Raw genomic sequence first — 20,466 nt, 5'->3', positions numbered from 1 at the left:
AAACCAGGCCGTTAGTTTCTTCGCTGGTCTACACGTAGTGTAATCTCATCATCGTTCTTGTTTACTGCAAGTTAATAATTCCTATTTTTTTCAAGTAACCATCCATTTTCCTTTCGGTGTTGAGGAATATGTTAAGCTTAAGTTCCCAGGAATGAAAAGAGATTTTTTTTTAAAGAAACTCATTTGCGGAGTTACTGAAGTTGAGTTTTGGAGAAGTAATCTCATTAGCTCCAAGGAGCTGGATGAATATTTTAAACTTCATTTAACTTCTTCATTTCTCGGGATCTGGGCATCTTTTGCAAGACCAGCATTTAGGGCTCAAACCTAAATGAGCTTGAGAAGGTGGTGGTGAACCACTTAATTGAACCACAAGACCTTCTAGTGAAGATATTCCCACACTGTGACTGAAGACTGAAGAAGGGTCTCGACCCGAAACGTCACCCATTCCTTCTCTCCAGAGATGCTGCCTGACCCGCTGTTACTCCAGCTTTCTGTGCCTATCTTGGGTATCACGTTCCTGGATTTACAGCCAGTGATAATGATGTTTTGGCAATTTATTTCTGTGACAAGATGCTGTGCAACTTCGCTGAGAATCAGCAGATGCCGCCGTTTCCATCCACCTGGTACCCTTATTTGTCTTGCTTATAGAGGTTGTGAGTCCAAAAGGTACGAACAGAGTTGACTTGTCAAGTCACTAATGCATTTTGTAAATTGCACAAACGTTCTGCTGATGGTGGAGGGAAGGAATGCGTAAAATGAACGATGGCTTGGCAAGGCTGCTTTATCATGGATGGTGTCAACCTTAATGAGTGTTTGAAGTTCTGTACTCACCCAGGCAAGTGAAAAGTCTAACTGAAAAACGATGCTTATTCATTTTCTCCAGAGATACTGCCTGAGTTACTCCAGCATTTTGTGCCTATCAGGGCTGATCTCTACTCCACATAGCGCCCAAAATTTCAGTCACATGTTGCCTTAATGTTAAGATAAATCACTCTGATCCAATGAGCTTGTTAATGGAATGTGTGAAGCACTGGATTACACGGGACAGTGCCTCCTCCCCTTCCCTTGGTGGCGATTGAGAGCGGTGTGATTGGGTACTAATCGTCTGGATTGGATTTGTGTCCTACTTCATACTGTCCACCTCTATTTTAACATGCTGGCTGGTTCTGCTGAGACTCGCGAGAGTGGCAACAAAAGGAGTTTAGTTTAGTTTAGTTTGGAGATACAGCACGGAAATATGCCCATTGGCCCACCGAGTCCACGCCAACCAGCGATCATCCATACACGAGCTCCAGTCCTACACACCAGCGGTAATTTTACAGAACGCAATTAACCTCCAACTCTGCACGTCTTTGGATGTGGGAGGAAACCAGAGCACCTGGAGAAAACCCATGAGGTCACAGTGACTGGGCGATCAGGGTCAGTTGGTAAGCACAACTCAGACTTTAGACTTTCGAGACAGCGCGGAAACAGGTCCTTCATCCTACCAAGTCTACGTGGACCAGCGTCAGGGTGGAAACTGGGTCTATGGTGCTGGGTTCAAGTCTAGGAAAATCTGGGCCGGTGGCGTTTATACCAGATAGTCACTGGGTGGCGCCGTCGCTCCTGTTGAGTCCAGTTGTTTTAATTTTTCAAGGAAAAAAAATTACAAAACCGGAAAGGTGCATCGTAGAATAAACGGAGAGGATTAAATGTTTGTAGGAATTTATTCACAAAATGCTGGAGTAACTCAGCAGGTCAGGCAGCATCTCGGGAGAGAAGGGATGGGTGACGTTTCGGGTCGAGACCCTTCTTCAGACTGCCTGACCTGCTGAGTTACTCCAGCATTTTGTGATTAAATACCTTCGATTTGTACCAGCATCTGCAGTTATTTTCTTATCATTTTTTGTAGGAACTCGGCACTCTTGTGAGATCCATAAGAGAAATACATGTGGAACACCGAGAAAGGGGGGCTTGGCTTATCCATTCTTGGCGAATACTGGTCGCGCCTGGGATACCCAGTATTTCATATGGTCACAAAGTCATAGACAATAGACAATAGGAGGAGGCCATTCGGCCCTTCGAGCCAGCACCGCCATTCAATGTGATCATGGCTGATCATTCTCAATCAGTACCCCGTTCCTGCCTTCTCCCCATACCCCCTGACTCCGCTATCCTTAAGAGCTCTATCCAGCTCTCTCTTGAATGCATTCAGAGAATTGGCCTCCTCTGCCTTCTGAGGCAGTGAATTCCAGAGAGTGAGATAGCGTAGACACAGGCCTTTCAGCCCAACTTGCACACACCGACCAACATGTCCCATCTCCACTGGTCCCACCTGCCTGCGTTTGGCCCATAGCCCTCTAAAACTGTCCAAACCATGTACCTGTTTAAAAGTTTCTTAAAGGTTGCGATGTAACGCAGTAGCTCTACCGCTACTCCACCGTGAAATGTGCTGAAGAAGAAAGCCTCCTAGACAAAGAAGACGATATACAGAGCGATTAAGATGACGTCGGGATTGACCAGAGAAGAAGAGGAAGACAAAGAAAGGGATGGACACAAAGTGCTGCAGTAACTCAGCGGGTCAGGCAGCATCTCAGGGGGGATATGAATAGGCGACGTTTCGAATTGAATGGATTTGTAAAAGGTAAGTGTGGACCGGGTCTCTCTTTATGTGGGGAACTGGGAAACTTTGCCCATATTGTACTTGAAGATATACCATCTGACGAACGCGAAACAGAACCCAGGTTTTCCACGTAAACTAATCAACATTGCGCCCAGAGTAAATTTTCCCACGCAATGTCTGAACAGGAGACACAAGGACACAACGTGCTGGAGAAACTCAGCAGGCCAGGCAGCATCTCTGGAGGACGTATTGGATACCCAATGGTATGAAGATGGAATTCTCTAATTTTAATTAACTTCTACCAACATCCCCCTCCCCTCTACCCCTTGCCCCCTTCCTCCATTCTAGTCGTTTAACCGGTTCCACAGTTCGCCATAATGTATGCCTCGTGAGATCACAATTTCTCAAGCCAACAAATGGCCTACGAGGGCACCTGTTGCCTGAGGTCATCTGTTGCCCACCCTGATTTATCGCCGCCAGTTCTCTCCCCACACACACACATACACACACACGTTTGGTCTGAAGAAGGGCCTGAGTTACTCCAGCACTTAGAGTCTATCTTGGATATAAACCAGCACGTGCTTTGTTTCTACATCTCTGGAGAACATGGATATGCGACGTTTCGAGGCTGAAGAAGAAGAGCCTTAGCTATCCATGTCCTCCTGCGATGATGCCGAACCAACTGAATTATTCCAGCGCTTTGTGTTCAATGTGTGACCATAACTAGGAACTGCCAATCCGCCTTCAGGTCTGTGAATGCACCAGCATAGATAGTGAGAACAAAAAATATCATTTCGGAGACGCCAGATAAGGTCCTCGCTGCCCTGCCCGTATTCGCTGTGGTTTAAGTTGCTCTGCGGCGATTTGGAGTGGTCTATAACATTTCCCTTCTTGCTGAAAACTAGCAAGGGCAGGTACCGGCGACAGCTCTGTCGGCTAAAGGGCCTTCATTTTTGTCCATCAACAAAGGATCGTTTGATCGTATAGAAAGAGCTTGTGGTGATGAGACATCGCAACGAAACTGCAAGTGGGATCAGTGAAACAAAAAGGAGAGAGAGAGGTGGTGTATAGCGAAGTATGCTCACACGAGAAGGAAGTTGAAACGGAGTAAATTGGCACCCCGCTAAGTGCAAACTGGCGCTCTGGCTTTGAACTCCAGTGAGGCATCCATTGGGTCTCGATGATGCTTCCATTGATTGGGCTGTGGATACGCGCACAATCACACAGCTACATTGGGCCAATTATCTGATGGGCTGGTTGGTATAAAAGGTGGTTTCAAGCATGGGCGGAGAATCTTAATCAGCTTGAGAACCCTTCCATTCCTTCGGGTTTTCGCCGCACCTCCACTGCAGAGATTTTAATCTCTCCCAGACCCAGCCTCCTCCCTCCCGCCCTCACCCCACACTAACCACATACATTGAATTTTTTTAAAAGTTTCCATTCTGTAAGGAAATGCAACTCGCTGAACGACCACCGGACGCCCAAACATACTCCACGCGAAAGAAGAAAATAACATTTAACCTTGCAGCTAGTTTGAGGTTATTTAGTCAGTGTGTCATGAGGGTCAGGGTTGAGTGATGGCATAGATTTTTAACCTGGCCTTAACCTGACAACTTGTTGAGAACCTGCGCTTAAGAAGAAGATGATAGGGGCTTCTAATGTACAAACAACACACCACTGATCAGCTATAAATAAAATAAAAACAAATGATAGGTGTTGAGAGTCTAAAATAAAAGCAGAAAATGCTGGAAAGACTCAACGGGTCAGATGGCATCAGCGAATTGTGGACGCAGGCAAGACTATCTCACAAACCAAGCTCCCTTCTATTGATTCCCGGGAATGGCGGGACTGTCGTATGTTGAAAGGCTGGAGCGATTGGGCTTGTATACACTGGAATTTAGAAGGATGAGGGGGGATCTTATTGAAACATATAAGATAATTAGGGGATTGGACACATTAGAGGCAGGAAACATGTTCCCAATGTTGGGGGAGTCCAGAACAAGGGGCCACAGTTTAAGAATAAGGGGTAGGCCATTTAGAACGGAGATGAGGAAGAACTTTTTCAGTCAGAGAGTGGTGAAGGTGTGGAATTCTCTGCCTCAGAAGGCAGTGGAGGCCAGTTCGTTGGATGCTTTCAAGAGAGAGCTGGATAGAGCTCTTAAGGATAGCGGAGTGAGGGGGTATGGGGAGAAGGCAGGAACGGGGTACTGATTGAGAGTGATCAGCCATGATCGCATTGAATGGCGGTGCTGGCTCGAAGGGCTGAATGGCCTACTCCTGCACCTATTGTCTATTGTCTATTGTCTATTGTCTATTCCAGTTATATCTGACGCTGCCTCGGCAAGGCCAGCAGCGTAATCAAGGATTAGTCACACCCTGGCCACTCCCTCTTCTCCCCTCTCATCAGGCAAAAGGTACAGAAGTGTGAAAACGCACACCACCAGATTCAGGGATAATTTCTTCCCAGCTGTTATAAGCCGACTGAATCATCCTACCACAACCAGAGAGCAGTGCTGAACTATTATCTGCCTCTGATGTCCCTCGGATTATCCTTGACCAGATTTTGCTAGCTTTACCTTGCACTAAATGTTATTCCCTTATCATGAATCTATACACTGTAAATGGATTGATTGTATGGGAGTGCAACAATACTATTTTGTATATTAGCCATTTAATTATGTTATTTACGTACGAACACATTAAGAAGACGTTTACCTGTTACATTGCAACTGCTTAGGCATTCTTTATATTTATCTCAGCATTCTTTATACTTTGATGTGTACTACTTAGGCATTCTTTATATTTATCTCAGCATTCTTTATACTTTGATGTGCACCAAACATTGTCTCTTTACCCTTTGAAACTGCCTGTAACCTTGTCACATTGGGATGAAAGATAATGGTGGTGAGATAAGAAAAGACATGTGTCTTGGGATGATGGATGGACTAGAATAGAAAACAAGGGTGGCGGAATGTGAAGAGATAAGAACATTAAGATAAGGATAAATTAATGAATAGGATTTAATGGTGGCCGGACAGACAGGGTGACTGCAAAGATATGAATGATTGTAGAAAAGAATGTGGGTATGAGATAAGGTAAAGAAGATAGGTTTGGAAGAATCCTATAAAAATAGGCTGCCCGGTGTACTAAGTGGGCAGTCAGGTGGTTGGTTTCCTGGTTGTACGGTACATTTGATGAGACACAGGACATAGAGGGAGAACCCCACGATTGCGTAGGCAAAACGATGTTTTTTTCTAAGTTAAGGGCGGACTTACAATCAGAACCACTGAATGATGAGGACAAGAAAGGTTTGTTTGTGGATGGTTCATGCTATAAGGATCATGATGGTAATCATTCAGGGTTTGCAGAGGTACAGCAGGACCAATCAGGTTTTCAAACAATCAAATTGGAAGCTTGCCCACAACCTTGTTCAGCCCAGTTGGCAGAGATTAAGGCTCTAACAGCAGCATGTGAAGTGATGGAAGGTGAGAACGTTGACATTTACATAGATTCAGCATATGCTCATGGGGTCTGCCATCTGTTTGGGGCAGTATGGAAGCAGCGAGGCTTCAAGAAAAGCAATGAGGACCCTATATAGCATTTTCAGACCTAATAAAGGCACTGACTAAACCTAGGGCACTAGCTATCATTAAATGCCAGGCACATAAGAAGGGGAACGACATGATAACAAAGGGCAATCATGCCGCAGACGAAGCAGCCAGAAAAGCGTCTGGATGCGAATCAGCCATTATCGCCCCTCAGGTAAATTTGGACCTGGAACCCACACAGGAGGATATAATTGAAATGCAAGGTAGGACTACTCTAGCTGAACAAACAATGTGGAGACAGAGGGGAGCCAAGCAGAATGCAGAGGGCCTGTGGACTACTGAAGAAGGTTTGCTGGTAGCACCTACACCTCGGCTGACCATTCTCATCTCAGAAGTGCATGGGTTAGACCATTGTGCAAGGGGGGAAGTGATAAGGAAGATAAAGAAGGATGGGTTTTGGTCACCCTATCTACAGGCTTCAGTAGATCACATTCTGTCACAGTGTGAGATATGTGCTCAAAACAATGTCAGAAAGGGAATAGTAACACCTATAGGTCATATACCTGTGCCCGAAGGACCATTTAGGCACTTGGTGATCGACTATGTGGACATGCTGAAAACCGTAAGTGGGAAAAGATACATGCTGGTAGTAATTGATAGATTTAGCAGATGGGTGTAGGCAGTACCGTCTAAGGACTTGGGTGCAGGAACTGTAGTCAGGTTTTCTGCCAAATGAGGTCATCCCACGATTCGGCATACCAACCGAAATCAGTTCCGATAATGGAGCGGCTTTTATCCAAAAAACAGTTAAGTTGGTGCTGCAAGCCCTAAGAGTGAAACAAAGATTTGGGTGTGTATACCACCCTCAATTTCAGGGCATGGTAGAAAGAGTTAATGGAACGTTGAAAGCTAAGCTGAATAAGATTTGTGCAACCACAAAGTTAAATTGGATCGATGCCCTGCCACTGGCATTAATGAGCTGTCGCATGCAAACTAATCAAATAACTCATTTAACACCACACAAGATGCTCACTGGCAGACCCATGCCGATGCCCAAATGGAGAGGTCCTTACAAGGGACCAAGCTTGCAACAATTAGAGGTGGAACTTAAACAATACATGCAACAGTTAACTATGATACACAAGTCTATTTATACATAGGAAAAGCAAAACGAGCCAGAGGCGGACCAGGAAGAAGGAACTATTAAACCTGGAGATCAGGTCTATGTGCAAGCCTTTCGACGAAGGTGGAATGAACCAAGAAGGGAAGGACCGTTCATGGTAACTAAAGCCTCACCGACTAATGTCCAGGTAGAAGGTCGGTCCACATGGTACCATCTCAATCATTGCACAAGGACTGTCCCACAGGCACAACCTGTGAATAACCTCGAGGTAAGAATGTGAGAACGAAAACGCAGGGGAAGGATCAAGCGTTGCCCAGTTGATAAAGGAAGTCTTGGGACATTAATGATTCTGAGGTTGTTGAAGATGAGGTCGTGGGCACCTGTCCTCCTCGCGACAATATGGGCGGAGGCGACATGGGGGAGGCCACTATTGCCTCTTCCAACTCAGACGTGGAAGTCCTCGACTTTGCAGATTTGGACTTGGCGGAACCGGACTGGCCCTAACGTTGCCCTGCTGGGGTCAGGGGAGCAGGTGCGGAATCGAAGGGACATTAGGAATAGGGATGGCTATGACTCGGTTACGTGGCTCACAGTGGCCACTAATGATTGTATAAGTGGACGCAGTACATGGCACAAACTATGAAACGATCACAATGCATCATATGCGCCAAAGCCAGGGAACAAATACTGGCTATACCAGATCCTCATAACTATACGTATTGTACAAAACTTTTACAAAGCATAAAACAATGGTCAGTTATGTCTTACTGCCCAATACAGTGTCTAAATGCAGCAGGATCAACACAAGTGATGCTCTCGGCAGAGCACTGTGCATTATGGAATTTCACACAGGTAAGAAAACCCTACCCCAAGCCACCACAAGGGATTAAGATCAAAAGTACGGAGCAATATGAGTGCTATGATGCAGCAAATGGCATGCATTCAGTAGGGCAATTCCCAGGTAAATGTAACAGGATCTGGATATGCAATCAGCAAGATCCGAGTCAGTCAGCCCGAGATGTTGGTGTTACTTTAATGCCATATTGTAGGGCTATCTTGATGGCAGATGTAGCTATAGCGGACAGACTTTGGATGAGCGGAGGCAGCCCCAGAAATACACTTCCGCTTAACTGGACTGGGCTATGTGCTAGGGTAACGTTAGCCCAATCAGTCCTCGTGATCAGCCCAAAGGAGGCGTTCGTGAGTACTCGAGAGAAGAGATCATTTAACCAAATGCCTGAGGGAGTCTACCTGGATGCGATAGGGCAACCAAGAGGAATCCCAAATAGATTTAAAGCTAGAAATGAGATTACCGCTGGGTTGGAATCAATATTGTTTTGGATCACACCTGCAGAAAACACAGAATGGATCAACTACATTTATTACAACCAGCAAAGATTTATTAATTATACTGAGGATGCGCCATCGGCCTTAGGGGAACAGCTTGACGCCACCAGCAAGATGGCATGGCAAAACAGGCAGGCCCTGGACTGGTTATTGGCTGAAAAAGGGGGTGACTGTATCCTTTTTGGGGAACACTGTTGTACTTTTATATCCAACAATACCAGCCCAGGATGGGATTTTTAGTAAGGCAATGGAAACATTGAAAAATCTAAGGAAAGAGGTTAAACAAAATGCAGGGTTTGGGCATCAACTCTTTGGCTGGCTGGAAAACATGCTAGGCAGCTGGGGAGCGTGGTTGGCTAAAATCGGGATAACTACCGGAATCGCCCTGTTTGTAATTGCTGTTGTACTGGGGTTGTGTTTTTCCATGTATCAAATCTCTCCTCGTAAATGCCACTGTGAAGCAGCTTCCGTTGTTCCAGGACAAAAGCGAGTCTAACCTCCAAGGGAAGCAGACCCCACCGATAGAATACTATAATGACGAGCAAATTGCTTTGAAGGATTGCTAAGGGTGTAGTTTGTAAGGGTAGCTGGGTCTTTTTTCCTACCCCAGGCAAATGGGGGTGGGTTTTTGGCCTAGTAACCCAGGATGTTAGTATGTTAGAAAAAGAACATCGACGAGCTGCACACTATATATATATATATATCTAAATACCCTAAGTTGGGGGCTAATGACTGTGATTGGATTTATGATTTAAGTCAACAACATGTGTGGCTTTTAGTTTTCTTTTTCTGTGAGACCACGTAGGTCTCAAAGGGAGGAATTATATGGGAATGCAACAATACTATTTTGTACATTAGCCATTTAATTATGTTATTTACGTACGAAGACATTAAGAAGATTTATAACATTATAAATTAATGTTAATTTATAACATTAAATAACATGTAAATGTTATTTACATTTTCGTACGTAAATAACATAACATTGTAACTGCTTAGGCATTCTTTATATTTATCTCAGCATTCTTTATACTTTGATGTGTACTACTTAGGCATTCTTTATATTTATCTCAGCATTCTTTATACTTTGATGTGCACCAAACATTGTCTCTTTACCTTTTGCAACTGTCTGTAACCTTGTCACATTTGGATGAAAGATAATGGTGGCGAGATAAGAAAAGACATATGTCTTGGGATGATGGATGGACTAGAATAGAATACAAGGGTGGCAGAATGTGAAGAGATAAGAACATTAAGATAAGGATAAATTAATGAATGGGATTTAATGGTGGCAGGACAGACAGGGTGACTGCAAAGAAATGAATGATTGTAGAAAAGAATGTGGGTATGAGATAAGGTAAAGAAGATAGGTTTGGATGAATCCTATAAAAAATAGGCTGCCCGGTGTACTAAGTGGGCAGTCAGGTGGTTGTTTTCCTGGTTGTTCCAGCCGTTGTTTGCAAATAAAGGCTTTTAACTTCTCGAAGAATTCTCCGTGTCGCCTGTCTTAATTTCCAGGCTTAGGGAACCACAACAATTGTAATCATGTATTGGCTTTCTGCTGACTGGTTAACACGCAACATCACAAAAAAGTTTCACTGCACATCGGCACACGTGACAATAAACCAAACTGAACTGAAAAGAGAGACAGCAGCTCATTGGCCTGAAACATTCATCCAGCTTCTCTCTCCACAGATGCTGCCTGACCTGCTGAGTGTTTTCAGCATTTACTGATTTTTACATTATTATTGCTTGTCAGCGCTTGAAGTGCAGAACAATGTTGTGCTCTGTTAGTTTTGGATTATTTTTATGCTAGTTACCCCGACTTTTCTTTTAAAGCCGGTGGCAACAACTGTAAAAGGACCCATTATGTTGCAAGGGTGCAAGGGTGGCCCTTGAGAAAGGGCGTCGATAATGTGACACAATGTACGTTTCGCATTGGCATCCATAGAGTGGCCAGAATGGGCTGGGGTGTCAGGTAACTCCAGCGCTGAAGGGGAACTCCAAATAGTGACTTTTGAAATTGGCAATTGGTGCTGGCAAAAGATCGTCCATGGTTTATTGGAGTCTGCGCTTTGAACACAGCAACTGAATTAAAAAGTTAAAAAAGAATACTCTTTTGCTGCAGAAGAACACCACCTCGCCGGTGTCAGCTGGCAACACCCGACATCACCCCACACACACACACCTCCATCGTCTACCAGCCTCCCTCCCCATCCAGAGGCCTTGCCTTTTCTCGTCCCCCCCCCCCCCAACTCTATCTTAAGGCCATAAGGTCATGTGATCGTAGCGGAATTTGGCCATTCGGCCCATCAAGTCAATCATGGGTGATCTATCTCACCTTCCTAACCCCATTCTCCCGCCTTCTCTCCATATCATTGAGTCTGAAGAAGGGTTCCGGCCCGAAATTTCACCTCTACCTTTTCTCCGGCGATGCTGCCTGACCCGCTGAGTTATTCCAGCACTTTGTGTCTATCCGAGGGATCTATAGTTCCCACTGTGAAAACCGGTGCATTATTTCACACTCTGCAAGCCTGCCTGATTCTGAAAAAAAAGGGTTCTAGAAAATGAAGAAACCAGTTACTTAATGTTAAGAAAATGTATTTTGAGTTATAATCTCTCCCAATTATCCATTGCCACAAGCATTTTGTTTTACTGGTGAACCTGTCGGCATTTAAATCAAGATACACAGCAATCCATTAAATGAAATGAATAGACCGTTGTAACAAACTATATCTCAAACTTCATATCTTCATACACTTCGTTTTTATTTAATAACATTATACCTTATCGCGCCAGTCTCTTGCACACATACAGCACAAAACAATGAATTTCCATCTTACGCAAAATTAAATCATTTCTTGGACAAGGCTATCAAACCACGTTTAACATCAGAACCGTACATTCAAATTCAGTTAAAATATTATAATATTATAATTATAATGTCATTTTCACTGAAATATTATAATATTTTCATTGAATGTAATGTACACGCAGAACATGTTTCTCATTGGCGGTGAGTGATCTGCACATGTGCATGTACTAATCAAGTCTAATCAAGTTTGGAAAGTGCTTTGGCAACGAACTTACTCACTTTAAGAAAGTGGGATGACACAGAACGAGTGGAAACGGGTGATCGAAGGTCGGCGTCGACTTGTTGGGCCGAATGGCTTATTTCCGTGCCGTATCTCCAAACTCTGAACTTAACAAACTGGTTAAGTTTGCACAAAACTCTTTACATCAGGAGCCGCAGGATATCGCCAAGGCATGATATATAAATAGCCTATGTTCCCATGACAAACTGTTTATCTGAAAGTCTTATCTGAAAATGCTGGAGGTACTCAGTGGGCCAGGCAGCATCAATGAAGGGTATGGATAGACCAATGGACATCATGTTGAGGAAATGTGTAGGAAGGAACTGCAGATGGCGGTTTACACTGAAGATAGATACAAAATGCTGGAGTAACTCAGCGGGTCAGGCAGCATCTCCGGAGAAAAGGAATAGGTGATGTTTCGGGTCGAGACCTTTCTTCACACTTCTCGACCCGAAATGTCACATGTTCTTTTTCTCCAGAGACGCTGCCTGCTCCGCTAAGATACACCAGCGTTTCGTGTCTATCTTCGATGTTAACCAGCATCTGCAGTTCCTTTTACGCTGTTTTCTAATAACGTCAGCGCATGGAATGTCACGCTAGGATTTGGTGGTACATTGTGCACAACTTCAATAGACAATAGACAATAGGTGCAGGAGTAGGCCATTCAGCCCTTCAGGAAGGTGTCATAATATATGAAAAAGTAGAATGGTATGTTTAGTATAGATGGAAAACAATTAGATCACATTCCCTGAGTGTGATACGAGATGGGACTTCGATCTGAGATCGGAACCATACGGATTGATACTCCCTTCTGCAGAGTATGGCTGTGACCTTGACATGCAATCAACCGCTGTATCATCCATGAAACCAATGATCGCCAGTGTTAGGTTCTGACACAGAGTCACCTCAAATCATCTAGAGTCTTGGCTACCCGCAGCCTTAGTCGTCGTCCCTCCTCCCCGTCCCCCCACACTCCACAAAAGACTTATGAAAGGTGAAGAAGGACTTGGAAAATGTCCCACAGTTGCCTCAACGCGTGTCCGGGAGATTCCTCCAGTCTACAACTTCCCACCAAACGTTGTCGGGTCAGTAACAGCATTTCAGCTATCGGTATCAGAAAGAGCCTGCACAATAGACGCTTCTGGGGTTGTGGAGACAAGACAGGGGAATGTGGTTGAGAGGGAAAGATAGATCAGCCATGATTGAGCGGCGGAGTAGAATCGATGGGTTTAATGGCCAAATTTTGCTCCTTGAACTTATGAACCTCAGTGGGATGTTCCATACAATTGACCTTGGGACATACCGCAGAACGATTTCCCGTGTCACGTGGCCATGCTCTTGAGCAAGGACACGGGGGTAGAGCTGGACATGGACTGACAGGGACCGGGCATGATTTCCACGGGCTGAATGCTCACTTTCAACACAATGAATCAGTGTGATTCGTTTTTGTATGTATTACCACATGGTTATAAAAGGTTTTTGCACCTGCAATCAGACTAGAAATCACACCTTCTAAAGCCGCCGAAGGTGCTAACACGTGTTTCAGAACATAATAGTTTGGAGTTGTATTTCCCAGCAGGGTGAACGGAACACGGGATTAACGGCATTATTGTTAAAATGCATGTAACAGATTATGAATCCGGCCCGGAACAGGGACCAGTGAACAGTTTCTTCATCCTCATCTGGCTTCAAACTAAGTTGTCGCTGCTAGGAAAGTATCTTGGTTTTCTACTTGCATCAATGGGACAATTCATAGAGTCTGAAGAAGGGTCTCGACCCGAAACGTCACCCATTCCTTCTCTCCCGAGATGCTGCCTGACCTGCTGAGTTACTCCAGCATTTTGTGAATAAATACCTTCGATTTGTACCAGCATCTGCAGTTGTCTTCTTATACTAATTCATAGAGTGGGCCCGACATAGTATTAGTCTGAGGAAGGGTTTTGATCCGAACCGTCACCTATTCCTTTTCTCCAGAGATGTTGCCTGACCCGCTGAGTTACTCCAGCATTTTGTGTCCATCTTCGGTGAGAACCAGCATCTGCAGTTCCTTCCTACACAGTATCTAGTCTATGTGGAAACTGCAGATGTCGGTTTGCCAACGAAAGGCACAAAGTGCTGGAGTAATTCAGCGGGCCAGGCTGCATCCCTGGAGAACATAGATAGGTGACGTTTCGGGTCGGGACTCTACTTCAGACTAACTGGGTGTTAATTTGACCGGGGTGAGGTTACGCACAGATTTCTATGCAAACTTATTAACAGAACCCGAATGTTGAATCTCCTAGCAAATAACACAATGGAACAAGACCAGTGTAGGGGCGAAGGACATCAAAGAACACACCTGTGGTGTTGTAACTGGCACGGGAAAACAAAATCAGTCTAATACCGGAGACCACGAGCTATGGAATATTCTTAGAGTCATAGGGTGATACAGCGTGGAAACTGGCCCCTCGGCCCAACGCCCACACCGGCCAACATGTCCCATCTACACTAGTCCCACCTGCCTGCGTTTGGGCCATATCCCCCCCAAAACTGTCTTTTATCCATGTAGCTGTCTAACAGCTTCATTCTATCGAGTTGAACGGATTACCGATCACTGCTGGGAAAATAAAATCTCTGCCATAACTATTGCTCGCTGATTAATGCTGGTTAATGCTGGATTAAGATGGGTGATTGCACACCTGACAATTGGACACGAAGTCGTTCTGAGCGAAGATGAAATCGCTTTTTCTCCCCTGACCTGGAATTTTGCAAGCAGATCGAGTAATATATAAATTGAATAAAATACCGCTTCGGCTGAAGGGCGGCACATAATTGGATCAACAAATAAAAAGTTCTGCGATCTTTCGCGTGATTGAATTTTGATGCCATTCCGACCAGATGGGTGTAAACCATTGCAAATGCCGGTTCGCCAAACTGTGCGCCGACCACGTCGGTCTGTTACATCAGTAATTGGGCGGGCTGTGCGAGCTCACCCAAACGGAAGCAATTCAACGACAGTAAAACTTAGACTGGCAGGTGGCGTTTCTGGAGTAACTCGTTGCGTCAGTTTCAACCATTAGTGTAGCTCATTATTTCCCATCGCAAAGATATTTCCTTTGAAACTGAAAACGCTGGAAACACCCCCCCCCCCCCCTCTCTCTCTCTCTCTCTCCGTCCCTCCCCCACCCTAGTCGTCTTGCTAGTTTCACTAAAGTCAGAGTCACAGAGTCATGCAGCGTGGAAACAGGCCCTTTGGCCCAACTTGCCCACACTGGCCAACATGTCCCAGATACAATAGTCCCACCTGCCTGCCTTTGGCCCATATCCCTCCAAACCTGTCCTATCCAAGTACCTACCTAACTTTTTCTTAAACGTGCGGATAATCCCTGCCTCAATTACCTCCTCTGGCAGCTCGTTCCGTACATCCACCACCCTTTGTGTGAATAGGTTACTCCTCAGATTCTTATTAACTCTCACTGTTCGTATCCCTTCGTTATCACCTCCTCCACAACCAACAATGGACCATTGTGTGCTCCTTGATCATAGGTGCCGCAGCTGACTTGCTCTGTACCTTTTCATACTTCTAGTTTCCTCATCCCCTGACCACGTCTGAAGAAGTGTCTCGACCCGAAACGTCACCTATTCCTTTCCTCCAAATATGCTGCCTGACCCATTGATTTACTCCAGCTTTTTGAGTCTCCCCACTCTACTCTAGTCCGACTGTAGTGTTTAACTGTGGCCCCTCGTGCTACTAATCTCTAATCGCCTTGGTCTTTCACACCAACGGAACCCGTTTGACTTAGTTGTGCAAAAGTCCAATTGCCTTGCAAAACTTTCACAAAATCAAATGCCGCCTTAGCAATTGGAAGACAGCAGGCTTTATTTAATCGCCCATGTAGCCTGGCAATTTCAAAATCTTAATAAAAGTGGCAGGAACCGACCCTTGGCTTTCCCACGGAATATATTTTGAATTTAATTCCATGGATTTTTGTTTTCGGTTGATTATTGTGGCGCAACGGCTAAGAACAGATAAAATTGGATTTGGATTTCTGAGGGTTTGTTTCGGACATGTTCCCTGTGTAGGCGACCGAATATGGTCGGTGTCACCCCAGTGCTGGGCGCTCACACGGTGGAGATTCCGACCTGCTAACTGGGGACTCGAAGCACCAATGTTTCATCAACCTGGAGTTCCTCGTATGCCAACGATAGAGTGTGTTCGCCCCGTTTCATTAAATAAATAATTATTCTGTTCCATTAATCAGGCCTTGTTATTACTTTAATCTAGCGAGCGAAATTATCTAGACATCGTACTGTTGATCATCATTTAAAATGTAAAGCCAGAACATTCATTTAAAATGTCATAACGTTTCGCGCCGGATGAAATTCACTTCCTGGTCTATGTTTGTCTTCGCAGTTGTTAAGAAGTTCGCCGCGAGCGACTCTTCCATGGTGCATTATGCTGGTCCGACTGCACTTCGGTTTGTTTTGGGGCATTTCAACTGGGCCTCTGTTCATGTCGACCTACTCATGTCATTAACGGAGCTTGTCAATACTCACTAGAGAGTGATTGCAACATTACCTGTTGGTTCTGGATCTACGTTTAAGACTAGCTGGGTTGCATGGTCAGAATTATTCTGGAAAGACCAAAACATGAAGATCTAAACAGGATGAGTTTCTCTCTGTCTCGCTGTCTCTCTCTGTCTCTGTCTCTCCCCGTCTCTGTCTCTGTCCCTCTCTCTCTCTCTCTCTCTCTCTCTCTCTCTCTCTCTCTCTCTCTCTCTCTCTCTCTCTCTCTCTCTCTCTCTCTCTCTCTCTCTCTCTCTGTGTGTGTTTCTCTCTCTCTCTCTCTCTCTCTCTCTGTCTGTCTGTCTGTCTGTCTGTCTGTCTGTCTGTCTGTCTGTCTGTCTGTCTCTCTCTCTCTCTCTCTCTCTCTCTCTCTCTCTCTCTCTCTCTCTCTCTCTCTCTCTCCCTCTCTCTCTCTCTCTGTCTCTGTCTGGCTTCCTCTGTGTCTCTCTCTCTCTCCATTCTCTCTCTCTCCATTCTCTCTCTCTCCGTTCTCTCTCTCCATTCTCTCTCTCTCTCCATTCTCTCTCTCTCCATTCTCTCTCTCTCTCTCTCTCTCTCTCTCTCTCTCTCTCTCTCTCTCTCTCTCTCTCTCTCTCTCTGTCTCTGTCTGGCTTCCTCTGTGTCTCTCTCTCTCTCCATTCTCTCTCTCTCCATTCTCTCTCTCTCCATTCTCTCTCTCTCCGTTCTCTCTCTGTCTCCATTCTCTCTCTCTCTCCATTCTCTCTCTCTCCACTCTCTCTCTCTCTCTCTCTCTCTCTCTCTCTCTCTCTCTCTCTCTCTCTCTCTCTCTCTCTCTCTCTCTCTCTCTCTCTCTCTCTCTCTGTCTCTCTGTCTCTCTGTCTCTGTCTCTCTCACACACACACTCACACACACCGTCAACCCATTCATTCATACGCGCAAACTCATTCATACATGCGCGCAAATACACGACATATACCGGGAGAGAGACGCATTCAATGTATCTACACGGCCAGGTACATGGCACCATCGCACACCTATTATCCCGAAAGCTACTTGCTTAATGATCAAGGCAGTGGACAGAGGTTGAGCACTCTCAAACACTGCCAGTGTGACAGTGTCCCTGCTGGAAGTCTGAAAGTTCACTCAAACTACAGGCGATCAAAGAAACCCGTACACGTTGTACAAGGGGGGTGGGACGGTGGGCTTCGTGGGAATGGGTTTCAAAACGACAGGTTTGTGAATTTTCTGTCCGCATGGAGAGTCTTTGGAGTACGCATGTAGGTCGGCGGATGGAGTGCCCCCCTTCCTCCATATGCCGATGTCGGGGTATCCGGACGGAGGCAAGCACAGCTGCCCTTGATAAACCCGGTGGCCACGGTACTGAAATGGACAGCAACTGCACACGTTCATTGTGCGCGACAGGGAGGCGAAGTGGAATTTCACCGGCTCCCTCTCGCAGTCCAGTGGGATGGCTGGCAGCGGCGAGGAGTGTTTCGGAGGGTTGGAGCATTCCTGCATTCGTTTGCTTTCGGATCCCAGGCCGGCAGGACTCTCGGCCGCGGCCTCCACCTGCTCCACGTGAAACAGGTTCAAGGGCTGCAGGGTTTTGGCCGGCCTCGGCTCCTCCCAGAACGACGCAGGGAGCTGCCGTTTCCTCATGGGCACCTGGTTTTGCCTGCCGAGTTGTTTCCCAGCCGCCGTGATAGTCCCCGCCAACGTGTCGCCACAGTCGTGGTCAGCAGCAGGAGGGGCATGCTGTAGGATGTAGGCTCGGGTCTTGTCCTCCGTCCCTCCCTTCGAACTGGTATCCAACAGTCGACTTGTGTGACAGCGCGGAATCCGCGAGTACTTCTGCGAAAAACGTTTCAGCTGTTTCTGCAGGTATTTCCTGTGGTCGACCGACCGCCGGCAGGGAGCCGATTTGTCCAAGGCCGCCTTGATGTCACTCGAAGCCAAATTGACGAAGTTCAACAAAGTTTTAACCTCGCTGTCCGCTGATGCCATATTAATCCCAAACGTCCAGCGTATGTATCCTCGCTTAGGGCCAGTTGGCCATCAGTAGCCTCTGGACGGTGGTACACGTTCCTGTTTGGCCGTTCAAACCTGTGCGAGAAAGAAGTGAGATTATTGCACGGATTACTGAGTTCTGAATTATTGTAGAGCAGAATTATTCTGGAGAAGTCACTTCTGTCTGACACTCAGTCGTGAGTAGACACCCCATCCAATAATATTACCAACTTTCAACACTGCTGTGTACACTAAAGTGTCGAACCACACGTGATTGTGTTCAAAGAGGGCACTCAATGTCCACAGTCCATGGTCTGAGGGGTGGAATATTGTTTTGTTATCTCGTGCGATTGATTGCCTCACGTTCCCTGACGTATATTCTGACGATCCCAATGCAATAATTCCTAGAAAAGACATACATACATCCACGCACATTACATTTCTTAGCAGTTGTCATTGGCAGGAACATGCCACCACGCTAAAGCCATTGCTACACTTGGCATTAGCCCAGGTATGCAGTTACCAAAGAATACGCACCTGGCTATGGTATAAAACTTCTGCGATCTTACTTTCTTAACTTTGCGGTTCAATATATTCCTGTTGAGAATCCCTTGAATAGGGTTTACCGTATACCATTAAGCGTAAGCACCCGAACGCACACAGCGCTGGTGACACGCTTGGTACCTGTGGACTATCTCCATCTGTAACCCAGCCCTTGTTTCAACGCTTCTGCTCACCTTTGGAACCCGCTAGAGAACAAATCTTGAAATTCCGTTCTTATTTTCCCACTAGAGTTAGCTGAATGAATATAAACTGCCTGTAGTTAAGGCACTTCCAGACCAATCAGCGGCCCTTTCTTAACACAATACATCCCAATCAGGCGCTGGGCTCGCTTGTTCCACATTCTTTTGTATCACAAATTGTTGTTATGGAAACGCAAGAGAGAGGGAAAGAAGTACAATAATTTTCAGGGCAATTTTCCCACTCTCTCTCTCTCTACCTCTCTGCCTCTTCTCTCTCTTCGCCGCCCTTTGCTCTAAAACATGAAGTGCGGATGATATGCGAGGACTCAGTGGATTTTTGTTTTACATGAAAAATAAGTTCAGCTGCCCAATGCTTTGCGATAGGCATGCTTGAGTGCAGCAACACAATGCTGCCTTTTGCGAGCCTGGCCTGTCTACTTTTAGCTGCTCTGCTAAGGCTTTTTTTTTGGGGGGGGGGGGGGGGGTGGGGGGGTTGTTGTCAGAAGAAGTAGCAGGAAAAACTGAAGAGATGTGCAGATATCCATGGTTAGGGGGCTTGAGCGCTCAAGAATCTTGTCTTTATGTTTGCCTTCTCAATCGAAACACACAAAAGCTGAATTACCCATTCAAACGGTCCTGACAATGGGACCGAGTTGGATAGCACTCTTGCATTTGTAGTCAAACAGTTAGAGACTTAAATCGAGTCGTCATGATAGAGAAAGAGTTGGACAAAGCCCATAGAATATCCATCAGTAAACATTTTCCTATGTCATATTAGTGGGTCGCCATGGCTTCGCGGCGGCTGGGGACAATAGCACAAGTTTGCACACTCGAATACTGTCACCTTGCCAACGCACGCAACAGCCAAAAAAGGACAATCCATTGGAAACGATGAACTCTGTGAGGAAGGAAGGTAGGGCTTTTTTTTTTTTTGAAAAGCGTGTGAAATGCTAATTGTTCTGCTTCTTTTCCCCCGGATGAAGTGGACGGTGCTCTCGGCGTGTCCTTCCCACCTCTCGCTCATGCAAGGTGCCTCTTCCCCCTGTCGAGAGAGAGGACAAGTGACAACGCTTGGCTCACAAACCCCGGCCTCCAGCCTGCGGCCTCCGGCGAAAGTTTCTCCTCGCTCACCTGGAGCTGCCTCTCCACGAAGTGTGAAATTAGGATAACATTAGCCCCGCGGGCCGCCAGATCTACACCCGGTGCTCCGGGTGTAACTGGCGTGGATGTAATCCCTGCGATTTTGCAAGGGGATTGACACTTTTTTTCTTGGACCCATTGCGACGGAATTTAAACAGTAGACGTTGAAAACTGTCCCCTTGAAGGCGTGTTAAGCCGATCTGACAATGGCAAAGTCTTTACTTTTAAGCCTGATGCCGCTTTAATTGTATCATTATTGCCAACTTCACCCAACAATAGAAAGTTTGAGCCGAGCACTTCCCACCATGTAGGATATCTGACTCAGAGCCTTCAAAGTGCGGTTTCCAATATTTCG

General features: G+C 45.8%; 1 protein-coding gene across 3 annotated transcripts; it reads right to left on the bottom strand.

The window, feature by feature from the left end:
* Positions 1 to 17,076: 17,076 nt before the first annotated feature.
* LOC144597683 (protein FAM181A-like) lies at positions 17,077 to 19,646 on the bottom strand. 3 transcript variants are annotated; one of them, XM_078407212.1, is made up of 2 exons: positions 19,594 to 19,646; positions 17,077 to 18,324 (listed from the first exon to the last, which is right to left on the bottom strand). In XM_078407212.1, exon 2 carries the CDS (start codon positions 18,223 to 18,225, stop codon positions 17,380 to 17,382), a length of 846 nt encoding a protein of 281 aa, XP_078263338.1. In that variant the 5' UTR covers positions 18,226 to 18,324; positions 19,594 to 19,646; the 3' UTR covers positions 17,077 to 17,379. The 3 variants fall into 3 exon arrangements, with proteins under 3 accessions (XP_078263338.1, XP_078263336.1, XP_078263337.1); XM_078407210.1 differs by lacking the exon at positions 19,594 to 19,646 and adding an exon at positions 18,966 to 19,059; XM_078407211.1 differs by lacking the exon at positions 19,594 to 19,646 and adding an exon at positions 18,766 to 18,894.
* Positions 19,647 to 20,466: the final 820 nt, after the last annotated feature.

The sequence above is a fragment of the Rhinoraja longicauda genome, chromosome 10 (genome assembly GCF_053455715.1).
Source record: "Rhinoraja longicauda isolate Sanriku21f chromosome 10, sRhiLon1.1, whole genome shotgun sequence".
Classification (NCBI taxonomy): Eukaryota; Metazoa; Chordata; class Chondrichthyes; order Rajiformes; family Arhynchobatidae; genus Rhinoraja; species Rhinoraja longicauda.
Note: the sequence above shows the minus strand (reverse complement) of the source record. Positions and strands in the feature narration are given on the sequence as shown.